The sequence below is a fragment of the Micrasema longulum genome, unplaced genomic scaffold (genome assembly GCF_059751315.1).
Source record: "Micrasema longulum isolate JH-2025_06_02 unplaced genomic scaffold, ASM5975131v1 h1tg000533l, whole genome shotgun sequence".
Classification (NCBI taxonomy): Eukaryota; Metazoa; Arthropoda; class Insecta; order Trichoptera; family Brachycentridae; genus Micrasema; species Micrasema longulum.
This window is the reverse complement of record NW_028277729.1, coordinates 547,721-564,202: the sequence shown is the minus strand read 5'-3', so window position 1 is coordinate 564,202 and position 16,482 is coordinate 547,721. Positions and strand designations below refer to the sequence as shown.

The 16,482-nt window shown below is 30.9% G+C and overlaps 2 protein-coding genes across 3 annotated transcripts; one reads left to right on the top strand and one right to left on the bottom strand.

The window, feature by feature from the left end:
• Window positions 1-7,941: 7,941 nt before the first annotated feature.
• LOC148280816 (protein DPCD) lies at window positions 7,942-12,002 on the top strand. 2 transcript variants are annotated; one of them, XM_088227752.1, is made up of 3 exons: window positions 7,942-8,405; window positions 8,997-9,233; window positions 11,374-12,002. In XM_088227752.1, exons 1-3 carry the CDS (start codon window positions 8,043-8,045, stop codon window positions 11,473-11,475), a joined length of 702 nt encoding a protein of 233 aa, XP_088083878.1. In that variant the 5' UTR covers window positions 7,942-8,042; the 3' UTR covers window positions 11,476-12,002. The 2 variants fall into 2 exon arrangements, with proteins under 2 accessions (XP_088083878.1, XP_088083879.1); XM_088227753.1 differs by lacking the exon at window positions 11,374-12,002 and adding an exon at window positions 10,170-10,309 and having other exon boundaries at window positions 7,949-8,405.
• A 134-nt stretch (window positions 12,003-12,136) lies between these two features.
• On the bottom strand, window positions 12,137-15,960 carry LOC148280815 (testis-expressed protein 10). The gene is made up of 2 exons (XM_088227751.1): window positions 15,467-15,960; window positions 12,137-13,766 (listed from the first exon to the last, which is right to left on the bottom strand). Exons 1-2 carry the CDS (start codon window positions 15,827-15,829, stop codon window positions 12,171-12,173), a joined length of 1,959 nt encoding a protein of 652 aa, XP_088083877.1. The 5' UTR covers window positions 15,830-15,960; the 3' UTR covers window positions 12,137-12,170.
• Between the last annotated feature and the right edge of the window lie 522 nt (window positions 15,961-16,482).

The following is a 16,482-nucleotide window of genomic DNA, read 5'->3' as shown; positions in this document are numbered from 1 at the left end:
TCTGCAGTCTTCGGGCGCACGGTATACAAACTATTTTTGAATAACGCAAAACGTACCGATACAGATAATTTTATTTTGCTACTCTTTCTAAAAAAAGGAACAAAATCGGTTTTTTTTGGGGTGCGGAGGAAAACGGGACAGCGAAACGTCGATTTTGTCTATTCTAACAAAAGGTCTGATATGCCGTTGCTTTTTCGCACAGTATTGGGGAGGCATCGCAAGAGAGTGAGAGGAAAACAATGCTCCGATACTTATTTATCAATATTCTCCGTTCTCACAATTCATGTAAACCAAAACACACAAATAATAAAGTATACGGACATATTTCATTTAGACTAAAAATATTAATCGATATCAAACTTTCGATTGTGTTAATTTAATATATAATATATACGGGTATGTACTTAAATCTAGCAATAGCACAGCATTGCCGGGTTCAGCTCGTCTGTCATAAAAAAAAAACAACACGAAAAAATATAATTTCTATAAATGCAAACAAGAGTCTCTTGAAGGATGGAACGAGCAAATAAAAAAAATAACAGAGTCAGGACGTGCAGGGATATTTATTGTACAGCATCCTTGAGGTGATTTTCACAAAAATGGCGCTGTATAAATTATCATATAATAATTACTATTGAACGGTTCCCTCAACTTGGCCCAGAACTGGGAGAAATGGAGGCGCATCGCATGTATTTTTTTATTTTTAATTTTTATTTAATTTTATTTGGGATTTTTACAGCTATAACATAAACAAAATAAGTAGAAAAATATTAACAATACTTAAGCCAATAAAAAAATCCACTCTAAATCTAATGACACATAATATATTAGAAAAGAGTTTACGTAATTGTATGTGTGTGACGTTTGTATTCATGTGTATGTTAATGTGTGTATGCATAAATGAATGAGGGAGAGGGTGCGTGTGTGTGGGTGCGTAAGTATAAAAAAATAATTGTTTAAAACTTGTAAATATATTAAAAATGGTACAAGAAAGAGCTTGGTAAAAAGTTTGAAACCTTTTTGTTGAAATTTAAATCAAGAAAGGTTATAAATTGTATTTTTCAAAAGTATGTTAAATTTCAAAACCGTATTCTGAAAAATTAGCATTTTATTTTAAAATTTAACTGATACACACTGAATGAATAATGTGCGACGAGTCCCATACAATACGGTGGGTAAATATGTACTCTTGGTGCTGGACATCCTTGGAGACCACGACCCTTAGCGTTGCGCAATACGATGAAGAAGAAATAATGAACCCATATGTTGCGGACTGAACTCATCGTCTCTTAGTATTTTCTGCACACATTTTCTGTTTTCAACGCGTTCGCACCGATGCAATGTTTTTTTATGAAATATTTTTCTACGGTGACATCCTCAGTTTGTGACCGTTTTAGATTTTTTTTAAATCAAGTGTTTGGCTGTGTCAGTTGTTATTTGACACGCAAATTTGTTCCATTTAACTCAGATGGATACATTTTTTACTTTTTATTTATTCATTCAAATATATATATATGTATTACAAAAAAAGTCATAACGTTTCCCAAACTCTATGAAGGCAAGAGCCCTGTGTTAATATTATACAATATTTTCTCTGGAAACCGTGAGTATTACTATGTTCTCATAAATTCTCATTATAACATGACTATTTGATTGAATCACAGTAAAAAAACATGCAAATTTAGTGAAAAATATGGATTATTTACATCTGTTCTGAAATGAGAACACGGGATCATTGAAACAATATATATTTACACTTATTTGTTTATAAATTTGTATAAACCACTTAATTTTTTTAATTACACTTCGACCGGTTTCGAGGTTACTACCTCATCCTCAGGAATTTAACTAACTTATAATTACACGCACAATTAAAAAAAAAAGTGGTTTATACAAATTTATTAACAAATAAGTGTAAAATGTCATACCACAAAGTGAAAAATGTTTTGATAACAATAAATATATATTTAATTTATTTTTTGAAAACTATTAATATTATGTGCTGGAACCGTGTTCTGAGGTAAGGATAATATGTAGAAAGGTCATTGTAGTGAGACCGTTGCCTCATGTAAAATCCGAAAAAAAATTAGTTGGGACTTAAATAATTATATATTGTTCCAGTAAAAAGGGTGAATAGTGCATAGCCAACTTCACCATGAATAAAAAAATAATCAACAAAAGAAAAATTACATAAAAAGCGGAATAAAAAAAATCCTTAAAAATTTCAAATTAAATTAGTACAACATAAACAATGTACCTGCCTACCTTGCAAAAAAACAAATAATAAGATTTTTGGAACTATGAATCTTGACAGAAAAAATATAGTAAATAAAATAGTGGTAATAAGAAACTACGAATACGGAATAATGTCCTTGGCATGGCAGTCTTAACCTTTATAGGGGTGAACAGAGGAGAATGGATCCACCTTGCAGTGACTTGAAGAAGCGTATTATTGGAACCTCTTAGGCGTTTCCCATGCTTAAGGCTCTTTGGCGGAGTAGGGCAGTAAAGGAGTTCACCCGTCCTGGGGTGATATTCCAAACGCTCTCACGCCCGTAGAAAAACTTTTATCTCGCGTATTTACATACAAAATAAAAGTGTTAGCACCGCAGGCATGTACAACTTTAATGAACAATAAAATATTAATTGAAGGGGTCGTAAGGCCTTCAACTTATTTGTTTTTATTTTTGGGGATCTTTATACTAAAAAGATTGAGAAACTGTGTAGGTATTACATGTTCTTACGGACATTACGTATTCTAACGAAGGTCACAACGTTACACAATAAATGCGGGCAGAATAAAAACCACAACTTGAAGCGAACTGTCAAAGGTGACAGAACCGATATTGCGATAATCGTCACAAATCATTGTACGGTGACAATATATCTACTCGTAATGTATACTAGTCTATAGTCCTTCAAATATAGCGTGATCACTGATCATGTACCGATCAAATCTATTTTATCAGTTTTTTCATGCAAAAAAGAAACTCTGTTTCCGAAAATTAATATAAAAATGCAAAAACTAGTCTATTATAGTGTGTTTAAGACAATTGTTCACTAAAAATAAGACTTTTATTTCAATTAAACTCAACATGGTTCCCAGCGCTACATACTACAAAAATGAATAGAAATGTGCCTACTGCCGACTGCGACACGGTACAAATTACTAGTACTTGAACACACACTTTTTTTACAAAATACTCAGTTTACCCTGAAGATGGCTCCTGCAATTGTACCCGAAACGTCGGAACAAATCCAACACACACGGTATCACCCAAAAAAGAAACATTTAAAAAATAAGACGTCTATACTTTTTTATTTTAATTAATTTAATTTTATTTATTCAGAACACCAATACAAAAAAATATACACAACATTATAAAAAAAACATAAAATAAAGCCAAATCAGTTTTCCGCATAAATTCAATTATAAAAATCCAGTTCAGTTAGATATAATTCATAGAAGTGCATGTGTGCGAGTTTTTTTTTGTGTGAGGATGCTTGTGTAAAAAAGTGGAGTGTGGTTTTGGTAGGTATGTGAATATGTGTGTGATTGTATATGGGTGTGAGGGAAGGTTTAGAGACAGAGTAAGTGTGTGTTTGATATGAGTGAATAGAAAAAACTCAAATTTATAATGTAAAAATATTTTTTTTTTATAAAGAAACATAATTTTTTTCATATAATAGTTTTTTAATTTTGGTTTTAAAAGTGAGTTTACTGCAGTTAAATATGTCTATGTTTTTGAAAAATAAATTAAAGTTACTCGTCAACGGTAACAACATCAAATAAATTATATTATACTCGATCAATTTGTCCCATCTCTAACGTTTTTGCAAAATGATGTAACCTTGTAAAAACGTCGTTAATAATTAGGTTTATTTTAGTTTCTTTTTAGTTTTAAAGCTAATTTGATATATTTATGTTGATTTATATGTCAAGCATTGTATAAAAAAAATAATTAACATGCCAGATACGAATGATTTTTCGTGGGTCAATATAAATCACTCCTTAGAGGTTACTACAAAGTTATGTCGTCAGTTTTGCTGACAACTGTCATTCTAATCAAGCTATATTTTAAGGACTATAGTCTAGGTACAGCACATCTCAAGCTGTATAGCAATATAGTGAGTATATAATAAAAATTTAAAGATTAACATAACATTTTTTTTTAGAATCGGGTTGTGGTCCTGTGGCTAGGGTCTAAAACTCATGGATCAACGGTCCCAGGTTCGAATCCTATTCTACCCCAACTTGATTTCCATTTTCTAATAGTGAGTTATTTACAACTCGTTAAAAATGGCCCTGAAAATTAAATATTTGGGTAAATCGTAAGAACGCAAATATTTTTTTTTGATAATTAAAAAAATTAACACACATCAACAAACATTAACTTAAAATACCTACTGTAAACTAATATTTTAAACATTTTTTTTTTATTCTAGGTTCTTTTTTCAATAATAGCAGGATGAAAGACTATTTATTACCAAAATGGCCAATATTAGGGAAATTTGGTAAGGTATCCAAAATAAAATATTATTATGGGATTCAATTCGACTTTTTGATTCATATATATAAATATGTAAATACAAGATTATATGTGACGCGTTTCGCCTTGTTAGGACATTATCAAATCATTTTGATAATTCAATATTTCACGTCCACCTTTCTAGGACCTCAAGAGTGGCAGGCGAACGCGCCAACCACTACACTACGACGACGAAGCGAACTTATTTCACCTCGGAGTAGCCACTGAGTCAAATCGTTCAGGGTTCTGGTTCTATTTCACACGCAGAATTGTAGTCTTTAACCGCCCTGACACGGACAAAACCATGATAAGATTTTTTACCAGCTTAATTATTTATTTATTAGCACTTAAAGTAATATTTAATTTTAATAAATATACTAGAACCACAGAATTATATAGAATAACAAAAATGCTCAATCTAAAGGAATTGATCTACACAGAAAAAATAAAAGTGATATTTAAGATAAAAAGAATAAAATAAAGACAAATATTAAATTTAATTTTAACTACAACATACATAAAATAAATACAAGAGCATCAAATAATTTAACTTGCGAACAACCTAGGACCAACAAACATTAAACGAAACAGTTTTTTGCATACAGCAATAATTTTTTACAACTCACTTTCTAATGATCTAAAAAATATACAAAACATGTACGTACTTAAAAAACACCTAAATTAAACAGTTCTTTCAGCCCCTGTGACGAGTGATATGTGATGTTATTTTATTGAATTTTTATTTAAACTATTGTGTTATTATATATAATATCCCCTCATACCAGCACTCTTGCTTATTGGGAATATTTCGTACTAATAAAATATGTAATAAAATGTAATATGTAAAGTTTAAAAACCTTGTATTTTGTCATAAATAAATAATCATTATATTATTTAACTGAGAGACATCTGTTGATCTTCAAGACAAACTTTTTCTATCATTGTACTATATAAAATATATTCGATATGCAAATGTGTTGTTTCTTACCTTTCCAGAAAGGGGTTGAGATGAATCCTAGAGTTTTGTATGGTATCGTACAATCACAAAAAAAACAAACCATTACAAATTAAAAATCACTTGCGATTTGCAACGAAAAAAATCACTATCAAAAGCACGACACATAAAAAATGCGTCATGGTCAAAATTAAAACTTAGGGACTTGCAAACGACAAAAAAAGAACACTGTAATCTAACTCTTATCATATGTTTTGATCAAATTAAGTATTAAACGTTTGCAATAACTAGATCATAATAATCTTAACATCTTCAAATTTTAATAAATACACACGTTTTGAAAAAAAAAATTAACTCTAAATTCGCACAGTTACTTTCACTAATTCAAATGTATTTTTCAACGTCATTTCACAATCGTTGTGCAATACTTCAAAAAGTTACAAGAATACATAAAATAAATAATAATATGGGTACCTACGTCCCACGAACTAAAATTCCATTCTTTTTTAAAATTATTATTTTTCACTCTTATATTATATTATCTCCACTAAAGGATGGCTTCCTTTCTGATTGTCTTGTAACTCCGCTTCTTACTACGAAAGCAATCGTTTTGACCAATTTTTCAATTAATACTAACAAATCGTTAAATGCAAAGTTAAAAAATGTTTCTTATTTAACTCTTATCGAACGAATAACTGATTAAATAAATTGACGCATATTTTGATTTCTTAAATACCTACTAAGGTACTCATTATAATTACTAAATATAGAAATGATGTAATGATCGAATAATATAGCCATATAGGTAATAAAATGCATCTAGGTACTTTAAATCGTATTGTGTATGCAAAAATACATTTAGAACTATATCTTTCTGAGATTATCATTTTAAAAAAACAACAGTTGTTATTGCAGGTATTTAATTTAACTTACCTAAATAAGGAGTTGAACTTTTTCAAATCTGCATCTCGTTAAAAACATGTTGATTTTGTGTTTGGTGAAACAAAACTCAGTCGGAAAATAAAGTATGTTTACATACCTCATTCTAATTTCTATTATTTTTTGCGATCATTTAAGATGTAGGTATTACAAGTTTTTTGTATTACACGGGGGTAGGCGCTCTAAATGTTACCAACTTCACGCTGCTGTAGCAACCAATCGGCTAATGATAATGCGCTCATGTTTTGATACCTGCTAGTCTGTTATATTGTTAATAATTCTACCAAACCACATTGTTTTACGTCTCAATTTAAAAAAGTTATTGAATGGAATCCAAACTCAACCGTGTTATTGCTTTTTATTTTGCTGGAAAATCGCAACCTGCCATTATTAATGAACTACGACATTTACATGTGAACAAAATGTTTGTGTATCTGACCATTTCATATTACAATGATGCTGGTAGCATAAAAAAACGCCACGGAGGTGGACATTCAAAAACAGCAACATCGACAGAAATGGTTCGAAAGGTGAAGGCCAGAATTCAACGTAATTCACGACAAAGCTCAGTTCAATTGGCGATATTTTCCAAATAAATCAGCAAATCTACCGTGAAAAGATTTTAAATGATGCGTTCTTACATTAAGCACGTAAACAGTTTGGTAGAAACCATTGGACGTTTCAACAAGACTCGGCACCATTTCATAAAACCCGTGAAACCCAACGTTTTTTACAAGAAAAAGTTCCTAGCTTCATTTCATCACAACAGTGGCCTAATATCCGTTTTTCTCGGACTTAAATCCAATGGACTTTTCCATATGGTGCATTCTAGAGGCCAAAGTATCAGTTAAAAAATATGAGACGGTCGATGGCTTAAAGATTGCTCTTCGCCGAGAGTGGGACAAAATACCATCAGCTCACATCGTGCAGCGTGTGAAGTCTTCTTGGACAGACTCGATGCTTTTATCCACGCTAAAGGTGGCTACATCGAACAATAACATTTATTTTTTTAATTGAAATGTTTTTAATATATTGTGAGGTTTTTAAATTTAAAAAATCAAAATTGACAAAATTACAGAATTTTTAATTGGTAACAACACTTCGAATTCCGACCCTTGTACACTAAAAGGTCCGTATCATAATTAGCTGTCTATATAGCCAACACATATGCCTAGGTATATAGTAAATAACGGTTTTTTTTATTAATATTTAATAAAGTTATGTATTCATTTCCGTACACGAAGTAACTAATTATTTCGTTTTGCTGGGACCCAAGTTCAAACTTTCTGGGTTAAAATCGACAACAATCAAGCGTTCGTTTTACAAATAAAAACTTACTATGGTTATTATGAAGAGGGTATTCCAGTCGATATAAATCAATTCTCTAGAAGGGAAACAGAAAAATAATTGTTTTCGGCTTTAAATATACTATTCACCCCGTTTTTAGAAAGAATGTCTGAGTTTTATATTATTGTCTTCCGTCACATCGAAATAATGTCTTTGGTTCTAAAAAGAGAAATGTCAGAAAAAAATAAGAATCTGACATTTCCTGTGGAGTTTGTTTTGTTACTTGTTACTATGTTTTAATTATTTTAGGTTACCTAGGTGAACTAAAAACAATGAAAAGGAAAATCAATTGTTTAATCGAAGAAATCGGCACTGCAGATGATATATTAAAATTACGAAACTCCCTACCGAAAAAGACTAAAATGCCGACTCCGAAAGAGTGGTTAGCTCAATTGCAAAGTGCCGAAAAATCTACCATTATCCAAAATAAAACCCAAAAAGTCCACTATAAATTTTGCGATAATATAGAAATGGTGGAAGAATATAACGTCGATACAATGGTTGTATTGCGGCGTGCTTGGAGGAAACCAGGAAAACTTGGTGAAGAAGGAAAGTGGGATGTTGAAATAGGTGAACCCGAACCTCAAGCTCTTACTCCACTCGACAATGAAGTCATTCGCGAGAGTAACGATCAAGTAAGTTATTTATTAAAAAAATATTTTACCGTTTGCATTCATAATTAAAGGTAATATTATAAACCACCTTATATATACTTGTACTACCTTATTTAAATATATATATACCTTGATGTATTTGAAATGCGGATCCACCATAGAATGTTAAGAATATCTCAGACCGATATGATAACCAATAATTAAGTATTACATAGAGCCAATACAAATAGAGAACGGTTCACCACCATTAGGCTTTGTAAGATTTCATATTTTGGTCATGTGTAGAGAGGTGATAAATATGCCATACTTCAGCTTGTCGCGAAGAGAAAGATCAAGGGATGTAGAAGGGTCAGAAGAAAACAGCTTTCTTGACTTCGAGACATTCGAGAATGAACCAGACTAAGAACTGAGGAAGAGCTGTTCAGGTGGATCCAACATGACGAAGAATTTTTCTTTCGTGAGATGTTTATTTTGTATTAATATAATTCGAACTAGACGCAGGACAAAGGGTCTATGAATATCAAACTCACTGTTTTTAAAAAAAAGTAATAATTGTAAAAGTGCAATAATATCAATCAATTACTTATGTGTTGTATGATTATTTTTTTACAGCCAAGCATTCTTAGAAGAAACACCAGAATAAATCTAGAATGGAGAATAAGAAACCTTTCATATCCGATAGAGACATACTCGGTAGCCGCTAATGCAGAAGAAAAATGCATTATTATCAGGACAACCAATAAGAAATATTTCAAGAAACTTAATATTCCGGAATTAGATAGAATTGGTGTTCTGCCTATGCAAGCAAATATAGAATACACTCATAAGTTTAATACTCTTATTATCACAGTAAGTATAAAAATATTAAGGGGAAAATTACGTGGAACGAATGGATGATAGGACAGCAGTTATGGTATTTATTGAAAGTAATTAGTTGAATCAAATCACTTAAATCTGATTGTGCCAAAAGTCTACATAATCAAAGGCATGGATTACAAGCAGGCGCGTTCTGTCCTTAGATACTGTGGATGTGGTGCATCCCTTGAAATACATGTAGAATAATGTATATCTATTTTAAAATAAATAAGAATGAAAGGCAAAAAATCCACAAAATATTCTTAATATAAATTTCCATGAAGATCTTTCTATCGCGAACGATTCCCAAACCCGAATATTAATTTACTATACATATCTACTTATGTGTGTACGCGCAATTCCTGTACCAACATAATACGCTATACTAACATTCGCCTTGTATTTTAAGATAAGCTGGATTCTGCTGATAAAGTTAAGTCTGATTCCATATTTCAAAATCCGATCTCGCGCATGTTCATTAAGTAAAATATCTTTTTCATTTGATCTATGAGACTCACCAGGAATGATAGCATATAATTTAGCGTAACGCAATGAAAAATCGATTTTATTATCATATGGCACAAAGTGTGAAATTGCTTATTATTAAATTTGGTCAGTTATTTCGGACATCGTATTGTTTTGTTATATTATATACCTAGTTATTTACAGTTCCGCAGTACGCTGGTTGTCTTGTCCTTGTCACTTATCAGTAATTTAGTCAAAGATGAATCTGTAACGGTTGTGTTTTTAATAATGTCTTTTTATACGATTGTGGAAATATATGTAGGTACTATGTGTTCGTGTTTTCTCATTATTTTGTTAAGTAGTTATATAATGAGCTAAAAGAGGTTCTCCCCGAAGTGTACAGATTGTTAAATCTTATTCTAACTATTCCCGCAACAAGTGCATCAACTGAGCGTTCATTTTCAGCAATGAAAAGAGTGAAAACATACAATCGCAGTACAGTCTGTGAGAACAGGCTTTCATCTCTCGTTATTATTTATATTGAGAAGGAACTTGTTAAAATTGAAGGAAAAATCAATTTTTTATGATCTAGTCATCGACGATTTTCCAAAGTAAGAACGTCGGATCGATCTGAAGTTCAAATAGATTGATTTACTTACAGGTAATTTAATTTTTTAAAATTTATTTTCATGATTTCTTGATGGCAAATATTTAGATAAGAAACAGGTAAATTAACAATAATTAATATAAAAAATATATACTGTCAGCAGTCCTCCCAGCAATAGTCACCGCACGCCCCTGATTACAAGAGATATTAATGTGGGAAAAGCTATAATTATATGCCATGATAAGATGTGTATACTGCCTATTCAATGTTTATATTTCATTTTATACGTGTCCTTTTTCTATAAAATATTTTATAGAAAATATGGTTTTCGTTCGTGATTTCAACAAATCAAAATGCAAATGGATCAACAGGAAATTTAATGACTGGGTTGAAAACTAACTACGTAAATTCAAGAAAAGTAAATTAAATTTTAATTGACCTTCATTCCATAATAATATGAATGCGGTGATTGTTAAAAATGAGCATTTATGTAGCTCTTAATTCTTAGTCAAGTATTTTAAATAGATTATAATCATGCACATTATAAAAAATATTATAATTAAGTGTTTAATAATAATACTGGCATGCGTAAGGATCTGCTCAACATGAAATATTGATTAAAACCTCGAAGCATTATATGATCAAGACATTTTTAACGTGAAATTTTAACTAACAAAAATTTCCTAGCAAAATATTTCATTTGCCTGAAATGCATTGCTTTTTAAATATTAATTTAATTAACTATCGAGATAATGCTGTAATACTCCAGTGATTGATAAAAACAATACCATTAAATGGAAGTTAGTGAAAGAAAGGGGATTATCCTCTACTGAAAAAATATTTTTTTCTTCTTAATTTGTGTATTATTTTAAGTAAGATGATTTAATATTTTTGTGACACTTGCAAAGAAATTAAAACTTCAAAAAATGTAACGACACCATCTGTTTTGTTCGAGTTTCCCTTTTGTTTGCAAATTTGCTATTTAACCTTGAATGTACTACTACATGAGAGGCGCAATCCTCAATCATTTGTTATTACTAATTTATGCATTTTTTTTTTCAGTATAAAAAGCCAAAAGAATTATTAGATCTGGAGAAATCTTGGATATCAGAAGTGAAGAATATCAAAACATCTGATGGAATAAGTGATTGCAAAACAAGTTAATTTCTACTCCATAATTTATAGTTTAATTAAGACTCATTTTTTTTAAATATCTGCTTAAGAAAAGGGGAGAAAAATCAATATTTTAAAAAAAATCTTGAATAAGCTTTTCATGTAATTTTAAGACTAATATATAATTATTTACTTTTTATGTGTATTAAAGCATCCTTTGAAAGACTAGTTTCCCCCATTTTTTAGATCTGTCTTTACAAAATTAAATTTAAATATTCTTTGTCTGTTTTAACAAAACTGTGAGAACTCAACTTCATAATGTATGGAAGGTAATTGTGTTCAGACATCTATTTTAAGATGCAAGATTGAGAATGTAAATTAGAAAGTAACATTGTGAAGTAATCTTGTTAGCACAAGATAGATAATAAATTGCCTACAAAGATGTTAACATACTATAAACAAAATCTATTTTGATGTTATAAAATTACAAATATGTTGAATTCTCTAAATGAAAGAATAAATTTATGCATTTTATTATTTTTATAATAATATGAAATAATACATTATAATTCATATTACATAACTTGTTTTAATGATTAAAATTTCTAGATATTTACTTTATAATTATGTACCTTAAAAAGAATTACACGATTCAAGATAAAGAATATTAAAGATACAATTAATAATTATCTACAAAATAAAAACAAATATGTATTCAGTTAAACTTTATTGTGGAAGTCAATACATCAAACAAACAACCCTTCTGTTTTTGTTTTTAATATATCTATCAAATAGTCCTTACCTTCACTGTCATAACAATTAGAAGCTAATTGATCTTGTAATACATTTAAGGAATCATTATCCCATGTTCTGATCCAATACAATAAACTAATTAGTTTTTTTCTTGCAATTTTCTCTTCTGGAATTTCATCAATTTTAATTTTTGGTAAATTTTTTACTAACAATACAAGTTTGTTCCTAAGACTGTCATTGAAAAGTTTATTATTTTGTATGGCTAGTCTGTTTATGATGTTAAAGGACTCGAGAGATATATGTTCAGAACCGCAAATAACATTTGGTAACTCACTCAGCCATGATTGAAAACAATCAGTCCTTTGTAAGTTTAACAAAGAATCATTCAGTAAAATGCTGCACAGCAATGTGAAGAGATTTTGTTTAAATGTTGCCTGTAACTCATCAGTCCAATACAATGCGATAAGTGCCCTTAAAAGCGAATGCATCTGCTTCGATGAAGCCCAATCCTCGGCATTTAAAATTTCTTGCAAAACTTCAGTAAATTTAGCCTGGCACGCTGCATTCTTTTTGAAAATATTTTCTGCCGCCCATTCTACATAATTAAAAACTTTACTCATTTCTGAGTTATAAATTCCTTTGGAATAGATATTGCGATTCATTATAACAAAAATATGACAAATAGTCAAATTCTCTTCTAAACATTTTTCATCGCTGATATTTTCAATAATGTTTATGGATGGACCATGTTTTTTCTTCTTTTGCAAGGTACTTTGAATGTATGGAAAAGAGTTGGATATATACTGAGCAAAATCTTTATTGTATTTACTTACAAACCAAGTTGTAAGTAGAATATTTCGTTGCTCCACTTCAATTATTTTGGCTAAATTCCATAGCAGATAGAATATCTGTAAAATGTATCTTAGAATCAAGATACCTTCCTCTGACACTACTGATTCAACTTTTTTTGAATCTGTGTTGGTTACGGGCCGAACCTCTAGCCATGTCTCAAACAAAAGAGGGATCAACACTTCGATATATGATTGCAGTTTTTCACCTTCATTTTCATTTCCCGAATAAATATTTTTATCTTTAGAGAAACACAATAATTTACTAAGTATCACTCCTTTATACAGGGGGAAGTTCTGGCTCTTACCTGTATCGTAAAAGTGCGTATTATGAAGGGAGTTATTGTTGCAACGCGAATGACTTTTTTTCCCGTTCCTAATGCTTATTAAAGTCTGCAAGAGCTGATGCAATCTGGTCAGCACTTTGATTCTCCATTTGATACTTGTCATTTTGCTCCCTAAATTTACCATCAGAGTACGGCCGGGTTTAGAATCTACTCTCAACTTAGAGATCATATCCAAAAAGCTAGGCAAAATTTTGTGAACGTTTATCCCCATTAAATCGGGAGCACAGAGAAGCAAAACATCAAAGTAAAGAAGAGAGTCCTCGTGAATCCGAGTATCTATGTGAGTCATAGCGCACCGTAAGTAAGAACAGAGTGCATCAAAAAAGGGAGAAATCTTATCCAGCGATAAAGGTGATAAGATCATGTGAATTACTTTGTATGCTTCCCGCCTTACCTGAAAAATAAAAACAAAATGCTTGTTTCATAATGATCAAAAATAATACTAAAATTAAAGCTCTTGCTGAATTTCAAGCGTGCAATTCCTCAGCAGGTTCTCATATATTATTTTAGGTCATATACTTAACCTACATTAAGATTTTCATTGAATACATATTAGCATAATATTTTATTTGAAATTATCGTTAATACGAAAAACTTTTCTAACAATCACAATGAGCATAATAAACGTCTTACTCCTGCGTCAACACACTTTCTAAATATATTGTTTGGTGCACCGTATTTTAGGTAAACTGTATTTCAGTGTCCTTTTGCCATATATATGATTTTTTTTAGTCTTAAAATAGTACCAACATATTACATGAATGTCCTTATATTGACTATTTAGGTACAGCTAGTATTTCCATACTAGTAAACTTTGTATTGTAAACATGTACCAATTTGTGTTTATGCTCGGAAGTGCAACGCATGCTGAAAAATTCAATTCGATCATAGAATTTTATAAAGTTTGAAAAAAATATTATATTAGTACCCCAGGATGTTGGAAGAAAATATTCTATAAAAATATGTCTTGTAAAATCAATAGAAAAGGCATATTTTATCAGGTTTGTATGATAATAAAACAAATAATACATAGGCAATTTTAGTTATTTATGGATTGTTTGACATATTCGCGTAAACGTTCCATTTTTTTAATGATATATTTCCTACACCTCAAACATTCATGATTGAATCAACAAATGCTTATCTGAATTAAAAAAATATATTTCCAGCATTATTTATTTAAACACTTTATATACATATACAGTTTAAATACAAATGCATAAGGGCGAGCATATTGCCTTAAGACAATTTCTTCATACCTGCCCAAATCGTTCAATTTGAGAAAATCAGTAGTATATGAACATATTGTTGGTATATTATATTTTCATTACAGAACAAAATAATGATAAAGGTGTATATTTTTTAAGAAATAAAAACTGACTAAATACCTACACTATACTATGAAGAGAGGAGGGGGTAAAGAGGGAAGGAAAGCGTGAGGAAAAGGGAGAAAGGAAAAACTCAAATATTCAGGAAGTGACATTTAATACGTAATTTGAATGTAAAAAAGAAGGGGCTCTGACATTAGTGAGTAGATTATTCCATTGTCAAACAGCTACTACTGTGAAAGAGGAGGCAAAAAAATTAGAGCGGTGAATGGGTATTGAAAGGATTTTCTCTGTACTGGAATGAAGAGTTAGCCCATGCTGTGATAGAGGTTGGAAGAGCTCTCTCAGATAAATAAGTGAAGTGGGATCATTTATAATATTGTGAAGAAGTGATAGAATGTGAATGTTTCTTCTATGCCTGATACTGAGCCAGTGTAGTTGCGTGCGATATTCGATTATGTGGTTGAATTTGCGAATATTAAAGATTTAACGTATACAAACATTATGCAATCGTTCCAACTTATCAACCAATTCAGAATTAGCATCTGGATAACACGCAGCTGCATAATTAAGGAATGGAAAAAGTAAGCTCAGGACTAATTTTTGCTTAACATTAATTGGCAAGAAATTCTGCAATCTTTTAGGTGAGTGCAAACTGCTATCAAGTATTTCTACTGTTAGAGAATAATATAAGGACAATGATAATATCTGCATTCCTTTAGTAAAATGTGATCATAAAGCTACTAGGTAATTATAATAAACTCACATTTTTTTCTTTGTCCAAAACCAACGGCGCTACTCCTTTAAGAAGTTGGCCTAAATTATTAGTAAGTGTTATATTCCCAAAGGCATTAATCACATCTTTCAATCCATTCAGTGCGTCAACTCTTGCCGTTGTGTTAAAATGTTCGAGACGAGACAAGAGCTCTTTAATGTTGAGCTTTGTCTTGCTGAGAGGCTGGTCATTTTGCAACGTCTTTATCTGTTCTCTTATAACAATTTTTTTTACTTTGAATGCAGTTTTAGTGACATTGGTTCCTTTTGGTAAATCTTTCTTTCCTTTCAATTTTACTTTCGATTTTTCAGCTTTTTCAAACCGCTGGTGTCGTGAAGCTATACCACGCCCCATGCTGTAGCACAGTAGTAAATTTTATAGCATGGAAATTTACAACTTCAAAAAGCCGCACAAGCTCGAACTGACAGTCTTGACAAATCGGAAAACAAATGCACGTGGTACGTGGTGAAAAGTTAACCTCAGATAAAAGGTTTTTTTTTAACCATAGATAGTGTCAACTTTTACGATTCTTCTTCTTGGTTTTTTTTTGCTTTTCCATCCCTAACTGGGGTGTTCCAGCCAGTGTCGAGTTGGAGATTTTGCTTATTCAAATATTTACACATGAGCTAGTACTATATACAAATAAGTGTGTTAGTAATTAATATTACATACACTTTACATAAAATATAACTTATTTACAACTTAATACCATTTATAACTACACATTCACATAAAATTTTGAATATATGTTTATTGGGTGGGGACAAGAGAGTTAAAATATGAATAGGAATAAGACTTTGGTATCGGAGAGGTTGGATATCAGGATAACAATAAGTTATGGGGCATCTAAAAAAACATAACATTTCGATCTTCCTCCTCAAGCTGACATTCGCACATGGCAGTCCTGGACATAGATTCTGAACAAATGAGAACCATTACAACAGTGCCCAATGTACATTTCGCATATAGATGTCTCAAATTTGTTTAGAATCACTTTAGAAAACCAA